A 15,179-nucleotide genomic window follows, 5' to 3' on the forward strand; every position below is an offset into this window, starting at 1 on the left:
AACAACATAAACAAGAAAAAACACGAGATACTGCTTTGAAGCATTTGAACTTCGGCGCGCTCAGCTATCTTGTGACGTCAGAATCGCTCTCCTTTCCCCGTCGATCCCTCACCAACAAGCTCGATACTAAGACCGTGTCTCAAAGCTACATTTTCAGCTGAAGTGAACTAGATTGTTGACTAAATAGCCGGATGTGACGTCAGAAGTCATGATCCAAAGCTACATAGTGCATAGCAATCAAGTCCGTAGTAGCTAGTCAACGAAAATGCTTGCTTGATTGATGACTTGTTCACTAAACAAACATGGATACCTCATCAGCAAATGGGGTTATAAAATTTGAAAATGGTTTGGAATTGAAATAATGTAAATATAATGTAGAATAACACGTTAACTTTGAACACTGATATTATTAGTACCTTCTGTAGAATGTTTTAAACATTATTGTAATATATTAAGCCCTTACCTTTTCCACATAACTCGTAATGAAACTACATTAGGACACTGCCTTCTTAATTTAGTGCTGCAACGTGATGTCATGGTTTTTAGAAAAATAATCTATGAAGAAGGCCATGTTTCAAGCATACATGTCCAAAGCTCCCTAGTGTGTAGTTTACAAGTCACCTAGTTGCTAGTCACTAGTGTGTAGTTTGGACTTGAGCTTTGAGACACAGCCTAATGCAATCTATGAGAAGTTTAGAAGCCTCGCCACGTGACCACTAAAAATTATAGAGAGATAGATATGAAGTTCTGTGTTATTCAACATACAGTCCGGATATCAATTGGCATTTTTTTTTTACATAGATATGAACAAAAGCGAAGGTTAGATATCGAAACCAGTTAAGAAATACAATAGGGTGGACATATGTTTTTTCGTATGGAATACCAGAAGAGTTTTTTGACTGCATGAAGATTTTCAACTTTTGGAAATGAGGAAAAAATGTGTCGATAGAAATAAAATGTCGTGCAGTGATTAAGAAGCATAGAACCTTCATCACACAGTGAGGGAATTTTTGTGCAACTTCTCTGGACATGATAACAAGCTCTTGACTTGTGGTACCCAGTCACGTGATTTATCTCTACTGATATCTTAAGTATTAATATCTATTTTCAAATGAAAGTCCTTGCATTATCTTGTCACATAATGCCAATTTTCATAATGATAATAATAATAATAATACCGCTTTTTCCTATTTTCTGTCTTCAAACGCCATGTGTAAGCTCTCTGACAGATCTAACTGGTTGTGTTAATCAGTAGATAAGGAACTGTATAACTCCTCAGAAGCAGGGCTGCATCACTACTCATTCTCGTTTTCAACCAAGTGGTTTTTGGTTCGAACTTCTCCGTGTACAAAGTCTGTGGACGATTGTGTTCGGAATTGACCAGAACTCCGTCACTGTTGGTAGCACAGTTCTTCGTTTCGCTGTGTGTTAACATAATTTCATTTTCAATTCACAAGGTAAGTTCTGGCTGTATAACAACAGCTTCATTTACACACAATGCCATAAAGAATTGATACAGATTTACAAGCTCTAAGTTCTGCTATTCTAATTCTGTTGACAGCATTGATTATTATTGGTAAACCGATTTTGCACTTCCATTGGCCATCGGATTATTGCAGCTTCTTCATGCTGTAATTGTTGACAAACCGAACACCCTGGTTCTCTTTGATTCTGTGTCGATTTTGTATTGTTTTCTTACCTTCGCGTCAATTGTCCATGAATGTTTTAACGTCAGCCATCTTAACGACAATTGCTAGCTTCCATCAGCTGGCAGCTGGTAGTCCATATTGGCAACATGGCACTGTAGTTCCAAGCTCGACCGCTTAACTGTCATGTCCCATCTTTCAAAAACAAGTATAATCACAATATCTGATGACGTCAATCTTATGACATCATCCATTGTCCCATTAAATTCTCATATAACTAGAGCAGTGTTGCCAAGTGGACGGAAATTCCCGTCAAAACTGACGAAATTTCAACGTAGCGGACGGGAAAAGAATGGCTTTGACGGGTGACGGATTTTTGGCGGAAATTACAATTTACGTCGTCTTTAGACTTTTTTAGCTGCTGTCATTTTAAATGTTTAATTTTTGGGGAATTTTACTTTTTCTTTGAACATCCCTACCTGTGCCATATCATGTTAAAGGATCCCCTGTTTCAGATTTCCTCGTAATCAAGTCAGAGGTTGACGAATAATTATTATTCTAATCAAGATTGGTAAGTTGTGTTAAAATTTCATTTTTATTTGCGTATATACGTAGATATATTGAGTGGGTCTATATTTTTATTTTGACGGATTCTGACGGATTTCCAGGTGTTAGACTGACGGGAATACAATTTATGTGTTGGCAACATTGAACTAGAGTCGACGGTAATTCGGAAGGCGGTTGTCTGCTTGCGTTTGCGTCGAGAGAGACAGATAGAGAGAGCAAGGCAGCGTACAACATTGCCACATCGTACTTCACGCGCACGTGCAATACAAATAAAGCAGGAGAAAGTTTAAATTATCAAAAGACAATAATAACCTTAGCCGTTGATTACTGTAAGCATGACATCAAACATAAACTCTTTCCTTCACTAACAATATTCTTTGCACGGTTTTCAATCCCACACCACATGCTTCTACAGTCGTGTCTTGCTCATTGGCAACGTTGCAGCCAGCATCAAGATGGCCGGCAGCGTTCTGCTCGTCAACGTTTTTAAAATAATGAAAAACTATTTTCCGCGCCTGCCTGTGCAATACTTGTCTTTTTACAGTCTCTGCTTCCATTTATTTACCTTACATACACACAGTAAATGTTAGTTTTACTTATTCAATGTATTGAAACACTCACACGTGAACAAACGAACTCGGGAAGTGCTTGTTATAGACTGATTCTGATTGGTTCTACTGTACAAGCTTGTGACGTCACATACCAGAAATGCTACGGCGCATGTAGGAGCCGACCGCCTTCCGAACTGCCGTTTAGTCTAATATCCAGTGGCGGCTCCTGCGTATTTCTTAAGAGGAGGAAAGAAGTTAACATGTAAGACCAGGTAGTGTTGGGGTTGGCCTTCCCATCTGTATAGCAATAATCTGTTCTTGTAAACTGAGTTTCCTAAATTTTACAAAATATATTATGTTTTCACTTCCATTCATTATTGAATAATTGCACAAATTAACAATTACAAGGAAATTCACAACCTCGCAGCATTTCTCGCACACACTACAGCATCACACGTGTTGGAAGAGACTATAGCTACTAACACGTAATCGAAACCGTTTTACGGAAATGGGAATGGGAAATAATCTGAGGAAAGGGAGAACACTGCACCCAACCACGTGGTCTGTGTTGCCACATGTACATTTTACAAGATCAGTATCACATGCTTTTGAAGAATGTCAGATCTTGTGGCTGTTAGCCTGTCTAGTAGACAATGAATGGAAGTGAATTTCAGGGGCCAAAAGACCTGCGATACTAACGTAGAACTAACTACTTCCTTCTTGTTTTATATAAACCCAACTTTAAGTTCCAAATATCCTTGAAAGATTCAAACCATGAATAGTAGCCTATATAAAGTGCAATGAATAATATTTATTTATAATTTAAAAAAAATGTTTATATGGTGTCTTTCATAGCTTTGCGTTAAAACTATTTTTATTGTGCCTCCTCCTAGATGTGTTAGTCTGGTTGAATGCAGCATCGTTAGATGGCAGCAGTAGCGAGCTTGCTGCACGACCAGTCGGTTTCTGTTTCCCGCCCATGACTGATTCAGAGGAGGATCTCCTCCCTTTCCGTTCATTTACTTGGTTTAAAACTCTGCTTCTTTCTCTGGCCGCTAGTGCGCTGTTGTCTATGTGTGTTAACTGCAGTAGAGGAGGAATGGAGTGCCTTTCCTCCACACCAGCCGTGGCGAGAACGTGACTCGCGAGACATTGTGGCTCGCAGTGATAGCTGTGCATTTCGTTTGCTTCTAACCTCCGCCAACCCCCACCCTCTCACTCACTGGAATCAAACTCCATTCCATTTGTGTTTGTCTCTGACCTGCGAGTGGCATATGTCTCTCTCGAAACCATGTACGAAATTTCCAAATAGGATGGGAGGACGAATTTTTTTGCTGTCAATATGATGAGAATATTAAATGTATGATTTGTTCACAAGTATTACGAGGAAAACGGTTGTATGACATAAAACGGCATTATACTACATGTTACTGATGAAACATTAAAAGTTAAGTGTTATTGTTGTTGTTATCATCATCATCATCATCATCATCATCATCATCATCATCTCTGTACGTCGACCCTTTTTCAGCAGATGTACGAATAATGCGGTTAGCTCTTCAATTTGAACTCACTGATTTACTATGTGATGTCAAATGAAAGCTAGATGTAAGGACTTTACAAATGTTGAACTTTCAAATCTTTGCCAAAAAATAAATATCCGGAGCTTCGTTCTTTCGCTTGCTCTGTTGAAGCCATGTTCGCTACAACTTACGTTTGTGAAAAAATATTTTCAACAACTAAAATAGTAAAAACCAAATTTAGATCACAAATACCTTCGTAATCAACTACGACTGGCAGTAAGTGACATAATTCCTGATTTTGAAACTTGGTGCAGAGACATTCTGAAGACGGTTAATTTTAGGTTGTGATATTGTTCATTTATTGTTCATTTCTTTCTTCGTTACACGTACTAAACATTAGTTTGTGGCCTTGTACTGTATAAAATTACATTTAAGTGCTTGACGTAAAGAAAATGAAAATCTATTAATAAGTCAGACAGTTGCTTCACTTCCCTTTGGGTGTCCGCTTCCCTCCATAGGTGCTATGCACGTTGCAGGTTACACAGTGGCTCGGCGCCGGCGCACGATTACATTTTCGCCACCGCTGCTCTACACAGACAATCTCGCATCTTTCTCAAAGTTTTCTAGCAGCACATGAGTGCGCGTCGTTTAAAACTCGATCAACCGAGGTTTCCTTATAGCTGAGAACTTAAAAATTATCGAATCTTCCTCGAATTTCAAGGCACATATTTTATTTGGTAATTACTTTCAAAAGAAAAAAAATGTGAGGAGGACGTTCCTCCCTTCCCTCCCCCGACGAACCGCCACTGCTAATATCTTCGTCGAACGAATTTCGCTGACGATTGATATCGCCAGCGGTCATCGTCAGAGAGTGGTTTCTTTACCGGCGAACTTCATAGGTGGATAGTTTATTGTTTTATATAGTTGGCCATGTCTGATCAGCTGATATGTGGATAACAATATGATAATGTTATAATATAAGTTTTGCCTTGAAAAACAAGTACGGATCTTTAAAGTAGTTAATGTCATGTTTATAAATAGATATACAGAGGGGTCTTTTAATTAATTGATATTAAGAGATCTTGAAAATGAACCCACCAATTTTATGGAATATTTCAGACTTTCTCCCGAACAATTTCATTTTGTTTTAATCAATTGAAAATGATGTTGTAAAATTACCCACAAAATTTATTCACAAACCAATCAGCCCAGCTGATAACTTTAAGGTAAAAATCAATTATATAAAAACTTTATTTTTACTTTTTACAATGTTATTTTTTTTATTTAGGAGCATTTATTTAGGAAATAATGTTACAAATAAAGAAAATAATGTGAGAAGGAGGTTGTTGCACTTCTCTCCTTTGCTCGGAATTCCACTTCACTTACTATTTCACACTGAAACTTTTGCTTCAGTAGCTAAATCTGCCGCATCGTGTGTGTCCTTCAATTATGAATCAACTTACTCAATTGTATTAACAGTTCTGGTTGTTGCAAAATATAGATTTGTTATTGTTTACGTTGGTTCTTCTTTTTGGCTCATGTCGAACGGGGATTTGTGTTTAATCAATTAATATCTCATCTTCATTAGTGGAGAAATAATTTCTCAGAAATTGCAGAAAGATTTCTGTTTTACCATCATTATTGTATGCATGATGTATAAATCACATGTTATTAAATGATTTAATTCATCACCTACTGTAATTTTACAATTGGTTTCTCGGCGATGATCGCCAGGTTTTTGCCTCCAAGGCAAACGCCGACGATGTTCGTCGAGCCCAGCGACGTTCGTTGACGTTCATCGCCGTAAAGAAACCATGCACATTCAAATCAACGGAACAGAATCCCAGCGAAGATCGCCAGCGATGATCGTCGGCGAAGATCGCCGTAGCCAAACCGTAGCTTTATGCCCACGTGTATCAACGTCGGTTAGTGTAAACACCGGTTAAAATTGTCACCTAACCCCTGGTTAAGCATTTTTACAGTGGCTCGACCTCGGTTACGACTTAAATAGGAGGTTAACCACAGTAATCTCTAACCGGCCATATTCGAGCGGTTAAAGGAGATAACCAGTGATTAGTAGAGCAAGTAAAGCAAAATGGCGGCCAGAGCCACAGATGTTTATTTCGAAGACGATTATTATTATACAGTACTTGAATTACTTGGATAGAGCGTGAGCGTGAAGGTTCTTAAGTGGAAAGAGAGAATTCTTACGAGGAATTAAGTGACAGAAAATTTCAGGAGGGATTTCGTTTATCAAAATATACAAATGGACCACTTGAAATAACACAGAAAGTCATATTTCTCCAATGGTTCGGCTGCTTATATTACGATTCTATGTAACTGTTATTTTCTGTATTTTAAGAGGCAATACTCTAATATCTCTTTCTCTATGTCACTGGCTGAATAAAGAGAGGTTATGGATGGATCATAGGATAATGAACAGTTCCCTCGTGTAAATGGGGTCCTGGATCGTATACACATTCCTATTTATCTTCTGCGTCCTTTTCCTTTATAGATATCCCATCTGTTTATATAATATATTTAAATTCTAGTAATTAAGTCTAGCGATACTTCAACCACACAATGGGATATAATCATTTTTGCATTCAATTTTCTATTTTGTACGATTTTAACCTAACAGCAAGGAAATGCAACTCGCAAGTATAACAGCGCCCAAAGGCAAACAAATGCAAAGCGAAAATGTAGGACACGTTCATTTAGATGTAGAACGGAGTGAGCGCAGTCATTTTTAGATGTTGACTATTATCTTTGCAGCGGTATGGATGCTTTCCTTTAGTCATTTTGTAGAAACAGTGTACCATCATAGACTTTACTCTGGTTAACTGAGGTGTCAGCTAGCCATGTTTAAGTAATCGGCGATTATGAATGGTGCACAAAAATTACATTTTAACCACTGTTACTGTTTAACCGTCGTTTCATAATCTACGATTACTGCGTTTTTAACCGATGTTGATACACTTCGCCATAAGAGGCAATACTCTAATATCTCTTTCTCTATGTCACTGGCTGAACAAAGAGAGGTTATGGATGGATCATAGGATAATGAACAGTTCCCTCGTGTAAATGGGGTCCTGGATCGTATACACATTCCTATTAATCTTCTGCATCCTTTTCCTTTATAGATATTCCATCTGTTTATATAATATATTTAAATTCTAGTAATTAAGTCTAGCGATACTTCAACCACACAATGGGATATAATCATTTTTGCATTCAATTTTCTATTTTGTACCATTTTAACCTAACAGCAAGGAAATGCAATTCGCAAGTATAACAGCGCCCAAAGGCAAACAAATGCAAAGCGAAAATGTAGGACACGTTCATTTCGATGTAGAACGGAGTGAGCGCAGTCATTTTTGGACGTTGACTATTGTCTTTGCAGCGGTATGGATGCTTTCCTTTAGTAATTTTGTAGAAACAGTGTACCATCACAGTCTACTATATACAGTCGCGAAGCTTGAGGTGATTTTTTGCAAATCTCGTGATAAAGCGCTCCAAGCGGTTAGCAACTAGAAACAATAGACTGTCCACGGTCGACTTTGGACTATGTCGTATTTCCATCGAGTCCTAGCTCGTTGCGTATTTCACATTGATGCTTGTGAAATGTTCGTTATTGGTTGTAATGAAAATGTTAATGGCTAAAATAAAATAATTGGAATAATAATATTTTACTAGAGACGTAGAAAAATTAAGTTTATTTTAATTAAATTTATTGATCACGTTTTATTTTCAATTCTGGTGGGATTGTTATTGCTTAGGCCTACTTTTTTTTCAAAGGATATGTTTTTAATTATAGCTGTTAATTTTGTTGTTATTTTTATTTGTTACTTTACTAGAGACGTAGAAAAAGTCTGTTACAATAAAATTTATTGATCACGTTTTATTTCCAATTCTGGTGTGATTATTATTGCTTAACCTCATCCCACTTTGTTAACTACGTAAGCCTACACTACAAGTACCGGTACACGTAAGTTACTCCATTAATTCACATTTCCATTATTATTGTTGTAAAGGGAAATTAAAATTAATATTTATTGGTTTCATAGTTAATTATCGCTATAATCTTGAATGAGTGAAGCGATTATAGCAAATTTCAGTTCGTTTTGCACAAACAAAAATAATATTAACCTATTTCTTGCAGGTATCTTCGAGTTTATGGTGGAATTTAATATACTTCATTAAAATAATAAATTAACTTTATGCATTTAATATTTCAATAATGGAAGGAAGGTGTTAATTTTTTCAAAAGAACACAACGAAAGTGTAAGATATTTTGTCGTCTACTAGGAGAGAGATCTGCGATGATGAGGCGATAGTAGCGATCCTAGTGGTGGGCAACTACCCATGTTTGCATTTTTACTATAGGTAGACCATTTACAAAAAACAGTTATGGCGGAATCCTTACCTTATTTCCTTCTCCCACACTCGCTGTGCGAACCCCTCCGTGCATTCCCCTCCGTCGATCACCAATCAGAGTCTGTTTCTGAACTCAGGTCGGCAGCACTAGACCCGCTACTATCGTCACTCCCATTGGATAACGATATGATTACGCTGTCTACTGCTGCATCAACCGTACACTCCTGGTCAAGATATTTGTCTTCTATTTTCCTCACATGCTCACAACATTTCCTCCATTTTTCGGACGGATATTCATTCATAAGTTTTACGACTAAACTTTTTTTCTCGCCTAAGGATGTGCCAATACTCTGGCTAGCTACTTGACCTTTTATGTCACCCCAAACCAGCTCGATCGAATTTAAGTCGGGATGATATGGGGGAAGCCGAAGGGGTATGTGACCATATTTCATGATGAGTTCATCAACTACGTATCTTCGTTTGTGATGAACTCCTTTCACTATCAGAAGAAGCTGGGACCTCGTGTCTGACTCAATGAAGTCAATTTCATGTTTCCTCAGCCACTCCACTATTTTGTGTCGAGGAGTTGCTGTGGTAGGCATCTTATCTATCTCCACATTGTGATATTTAGCGTTATCCATCACAATAACGCTAGGAGATTCTAATTTAGGGAGGAGTTCATTTTCCATCCATCTACAATAATTTTCCGCGTTCATGGAGGTATGATAATCGCCATGTTTTTGTCCACTTTTGAACACCAACAATGCACCTTCCACGAATCCATCTTCCCCTCCTCCATGTAGCACTATTAGTCTTTCCCCATTTCCTATTTTCGTTAGAATGCCTAATTCCTCCTCTGCCTGCCAGCATGATTTTACAGATTTTGAATGTAGGTTTCGTCTACATAAACAATATATTTGCCTTCCCTCCTATGTTTTCTTATTTCTTTCAAATAACGTGTTCTCCACACTGCAATATCTGGTCTTTCTACCAATATTTTTCTATTATTTTGGCACTTTTTCCATTTGAAACCAATTTTCTTTAATGTCTGACGTAGAAATTCTCGTCCACAGTCAATAACCTGATCTTCATTCAAAGCCGTTAACTGTTTTCCAACTGTTGGACATTCTCTTTCCACGGCATAAAATCCACGAATTTTTTGCCTTATGGCACAGACTGTAAAATTGTCCACTTCTACTCTTTTCTTTCTTTCCCCCTTTTTCCATTGGGTGTAGAGAAAGATAGAGATCCCTTTGCTAAACTCTCTATTCCTTCCTTCACAATTCTGGTGATCACTCTTTCCGAAACTCCAGTGGCTTCACTTGTTACACGTACAACATTAATGTCCATCTTGTGTTCTTCTTTCTGCCTTTTAAAGAACTGATGCACATTGTATACTATTTCGCGGGCCTGGCCTCTTAGCGGCCTGCCAGATTTAGATGTCGAAGGCATCCTAACCTAAAAGTACTAAAACTTAAATGCAAAGCACTATTACTTTTATGTATTTATTTTACACTTCACTTGCTCGCGTCTGTACGTACTCACTACGAAATCAGCACTGACTTCCGCCCACGTGTTCATCATGATCACGAGTTGCGGGAGGGGAGACTCGCGCATGCGCATTGGAACTGCATTTACAAAGTGGTAGTAGGCTATTGAGCTTCGCGATTGTATATAGTAGACTGTGGTACCATCATAGACTTTACTCTGGTTAAATGAGGTGTCAGCTAGCCATGTTTAAGTAATCGGCGATTATGAATGGTGCACACAAATTACATTTTAACTGCTGTTACTGTTTCACCGTCGTTTCATAATCTACGATTACTGCGTTTTTAACCGATGTTGATGCACTTCGCCATTAATATCCTATAGTTAAATAGCCCCCAGGCCAGCAGTCTACTGTTTTGACGCCAGTTTCAGGATGCCCATAAACTCGAAGGAACTGCTCAGCGTGGTGACGCAGCTGACTGAGAACAAACACGTCCGTGTCTGCGTGCGGGATTCCATCAAGGGCGGCCTCGTAGCAGCCGCCTCGACGATAGTTGGAGGTCTGGTGATGGGGCGGGCCGGACTGGCGGTTGGGGCGACTGTGGGAGGCTGTGCGGCAGCCCTCATGAGCAGCGACGAGATGAAGCCGGTGCCTCAAGTGATCATGCAGGACATGAGCCACGCCCAGCGCCAGCGACTGCTGGCTTCTGTGATGACAGTGCTGGAGGATCTGCGGGTGGAGGACGCGGCCCTGCTGATGCCCCTGCTGCTAGGCAACCCCGGTGCCATGAAGGCTGTGCTGTGCGCGGTGGCCCACTTCCTGCAGAGGGAGATGAGCTTGCAGATTTTGGACTGATGCACATGAGCCCCCTTCTAGAGTCTCTCTTGCTAGCTTTGTAATCCACGCGGAATTTATAATGAATTGAAGCATCGGCTGGAACTACGTTATAAGTTACATTTGGTAAAATTTACAGGAGCTGCAAAAATGTGTACACGTACAACGTTGTTGTTATAAATATACGGTCGTACTAATAAAAACCCTATATACAGACGTATAACTGTCTTATACTTGTACAATGAGTAGCTCGTTTATAAGTTGTGTGTAAATTCCTTACTAATAATCACTACATACGTCGTGTATAACAGTATAACTGTTACACAGCTACGTCATACTTTCGTCATTACTTCGTTACGAAAGGTAATAGAATATCAGAGGTTCTCTACTGGATCCGATAGAGCGCTCTAGTGTGGCGTGTTGAAATATCGATAGTACAACTAGCTCTAATCGATTACCACACTACATTTTGGTCAAAGAGTACAAGCTACAGCAATATTATTCTAATAATTCTATAATCTTTGGTTTGTTCTTCTGTGGTTACAAGGTAAACATCATCATAAAATGACAGTCGATACGAACAGCTGTTAAAGGGGCGGCCATTTTTTCACTATATACAACGCTTAAACAAGGGGTTTCGTGTATATAACTACCGCAAAGCAATTCCCATTGTATAGTTACAGCCTGTTTATACGTCCATAGCTTATTCACGGTTTATTAGTAACGTTTTCTGTCTCAACTCTGCATAAGTCTCGTATAAAAACTATACACGGTTTATTAGTAAGACTGATAATATATTATAAATATAAAACATGAGTGTAGCAAACTTTTGAGTGGACAAATTTCACGTACTGCATTGATGGACAGTTGCAACCAAAGAGTATATATAGCAAGGTAACATGACATACAACATTATTACACAGAAACACGCCGAATGAAAATTTTGTAACTTACAACGTTGTTCCAGCCGACGCTTCAATTATTACGAGTGAGTTACACAGAAATTGAAACAGTCTGCCCCGTGGCAGACTCACAACCAAACATCTACCCCTTTCTTGGAAATGAATTGAGTGTGGCAACTACTGGATGTTCAGTTCAAAGTGTGTCATGGCTCGCTGTATGTCGTCATGTGGCTAGTCGTTGAGCCTAGAGAATTCAATCTTCCTACACTTTCGCAGAGGCGTATTACTTATGTGCCAGAGAAGTTGCCTAGCAAGTACGGCGTTCATTCTGAAGAGTACGTACCGATACGTACGGTAACGCCGGCAGTGGCAGGAATGTGAACTATTTGGAAACACGTACTGAGGTGAGTTTTTTCCTTACTATCGGGATATGGGGAGAGGGTCAAGACGATTACTTACATATTCGTTGACATTAACTTCGACGGTCAACATGGACACGGAGCATTTGATTTGTGTTGTGGAATGTTGCAACCGATGATAACAAATACCCTGCGTACGACTTGGCCACGCAAAACACAATTCGAAAGAGGTTATGGTATCACACAGACCGTACAGACCGCCACGTGTTGCTACGACGTTCAAGTTATACCGTACACGTTCTCAAGTTCAGATTGAACGCCTTGATTAATAGGCAACTTCTCTGACATAAAAGCTGAAACTCGCTTCAAATCGCTGACTCACAACAGTGACGTCATGACACACTTTGAAATGAACAGCCAGTACTTGCCATACATATAAGAGCAGCGTTTCTCAAACTATGGTCTGCGGACCACCTGTGGTCCTCAAGTTCTGCCCTTCTGGTCCTTAAAAAAAAAGAAGAAAAAATGCAATTCAAACGAATTAGGTATTACACTATAGCTCAAAATCTCAGAGTTAAAAAATGACACATGGCAATCGCCTTTCACTTTTTCTCCTATTACTAATATTTTATGAAATTTCTTATCCTATCAGTCTACCCACTCCCCACTCTACTCTCAGCAACAAAAGAGGGATTTAAAGCACTATGAACTATGAACGTGGTGTTTCTCGCCATCTTTTCCCTGCACATCTGGCACCGCGCCTGTAACCCAGTCAGGGACCACCCGAATTCATAACAGAGGACCAAAGTACCGAATCTTTTGATGTATTGATGACTTTCTTAATATTTTGCTGACACCCAGTCTGCACATTGAAATGGGCACGTACAATACGTCGTACACCAATAATAGAACGTGCCAAATTGCATCTTTACTTGTTAAAAAGCCGGCATGTTTCTGCATTAATTTTTTTAATTTGTTTTTTCCAGATGACGATATAAGAAATTTTAGACTCCGCCTATTTTAAAATCCGACAGGTTTATTTTTTACATTTGCGTGTTTCGTCTCTAAGTGCCGTTTCAATTTCGCGGGTTTCATACACTCGTTTGAAAGCACTTCGTAACAAACAACGCACCGAGGTTTTGGTTCACTCTCATTGCCACACCAAGTAAGTCCAAGTTCCAAATAACTCTTGTCATATTTACGAAAGTATTTTTAATTGATGAACTAGTGGACTTACTCGTGTTAAATATGTAATATTTGTCCGGCTTACAGCTGTTTCAGTGCTTCACGCACCATCATCAGAGCCTACTAGATCGCGGCGTCATCTCGAACTTCTCTGCCTGTTAGGAGGGTGTGTTTTATTGTTGGAAGGTGTTGAAGTATGTTCCGTGAAGTACTGAAACAGCTGTAAGCCGGACAAATATTACATATTTAACACGAGTAAGTCCACTAGTTCATCAATTAATTATATTCAAGTGTTAAAAGTGTTGTACGCAAGATTCAAAATAAAGTATTTTTTCTTTGAATAGCTACCACTAGGACTAGATATTTCTTTAATGGTACTATAATAACTGATATTAATATATTTCTTCACATACAGATTCTGAACTATTAGTACTGCCTAAATGAAGCGTTCCTTTCTTTTCAAAGATCCGGATCGAAACCAGTTTTCCATTATTTATAAAGGGCACTATTTAACAGAGACATGGACAACTACTAGCGTGTACCACATAAGAAGGATCTCAAACAACTAACTGCTAACAGGCAAGCGATGAATCAACAATGCATAAATTTGTTTTAAGTTACTTGTGATTGGCTACAAAAATATAATTAGAAAAGTATTATAATTTATTAATTCTATTTTAAAATATAAGTATACTGATATTAAAATATGCTACAAAAATGATAAATTTACTTTCGAAGGGAACAAGAGTAAGGTGGTCCGCGGAACTGTTCTGACTTAAAAAAGTGGTCAAATGAAGACAAAAGTTCAAGACCTACTACAACAGCAAGATAAAAATTTCATCTCTGCAGGAATTGGCTTGCAAAATAATGGGACAATATATACTGTTGCAGGGGGATAAGAATACAATGAAAAATGACAAAATTACAGATTTATAACATTAGTTCCTATTTTTTTTTTTCAAAATTATTGAAACAGCTATGTATTTACAATTGTTTGAATATTTTGAATATAACCATTTGTTTAGTTGTTCCCAGTGTGGTTTTAGGAAGGGTGTAACTAGTGTTGATGCTGTTGATAAGTTAATATGTTGAATCACTTCAGGTTTTGATAAGCACTGTAATACCTTTGTCTCCTTGTGCGACTTATCAAAAGCATTTGATACTGTATCTCATGCAGTCTTAATTTCTAAACTTAAATATTATGTTATTAATGGAATTAATTTGGACCTGATAATAAATTATTTGTCTGATCGTAGTCAATGTGTCTTCTTGAATGGTTCTTATTCTAGTTCTGAGCCCGTTTCTTTTGGGTCCCTCAAGGCCTTTGTGTCCGAGGCTGCGGGTTCGATCCCGGCCCAGGTCGATGGCATTTAAGTGTGCTTAAATGTGAAAGGCTCATGTCACTAGATTTAGTGGCATGTAAAAGAACCCCTGCGAGACCAAATTCCGGCACACCAGCGACGCTGATATAACCTGGGCAGTTGTAAGTGTCGTTAAATAAAACACATAATTAAAAAAAAAATTAATATTTTTGCATTGAGAGATATGTTCATACAGTACAACCCCTTCTCCTATGACCTATTTCTATAGGCTCAATATAATGTATTTTTTTAATAGTTCCTGTATCGTAGGTATTCGTGTCACATTTTCCCACAGCCACCTAAAAGAAGTCAGTTCCATTACGTTTGATATCTTCCTCAGTGTAAGCATAAAATTTATTCATTCTGCCTAATTTGCTTGAACACT

General features: G+C 38.4%; 2 protein-coding genes across 3 annotated transcripts in view; both read left to right on the forward strand.

Annotated features, from left to right (window-relative positions):
* Window positions 1–15,179, forward strand: part of LOC138695378 (trichohyalin-like) — a 66,500-nt gene that overhangs the window by 35,128 nt on the left and 16,193 nt on the right. The gene's annotated exons all lie outside the window — the stretch shown is intronic.
* On the forward strand, window positions 1,161–14,688 carry LOC138712233 (protein C19orf12 homolog). Of its 2 annotated transcripts, XM_069843800.1 has the most exons (3): window positions 1,161–1,457; window positions 2,162–2,217; window positions 10,579–14,688. In XM_069843800.1, the coding sequence occupies exon 3, from the start codon at window positions 10,586–10,588 to the stop codon at window positions 11,006–11,008; it is 423 nt and encodes a 140-aa protein (XP_069699901.1). In that variant the 5' UTR covers window positions 1,161–1,457; window positions 2,162–2,217; window positions 10,579–10,585; the 3' UTR covers window positions 11,009–14,688. The 2 variants fall into 2 exon arrangements, with proteins under 2 accessions (XP_069699901.1, XP_069699891.1); XM_069843790.1 differs by lacking the exon at window positions 2,162–2,217 and having other exon boundaries at window positions 1,169–1,457.

Source organism: Periplaneta americana, chromosome 2 (assembly GCF_040183065.1).
Source record: "Periplaneta americana isolate PAMFEO1 chromosome 2, P.americana_PAMFEO1_priV1, whole genome shotgun sequence".
Lineage (NCBI taxonomy): Eukaryota > Metazoa > Arthropoda > Insecta > Blattodea > Blattidae > Periplaneta > Periplaneta americana.

Excerpts from the sequence above, each read along its gene's own strand:
- LOC138712233 (XM_069843800.1), top strand. The coding sequence starts at position 10,586 with ATGCCCATAAACTCGAAGGAACTGCTCAGCGTGGTGACGCAGCTGACT.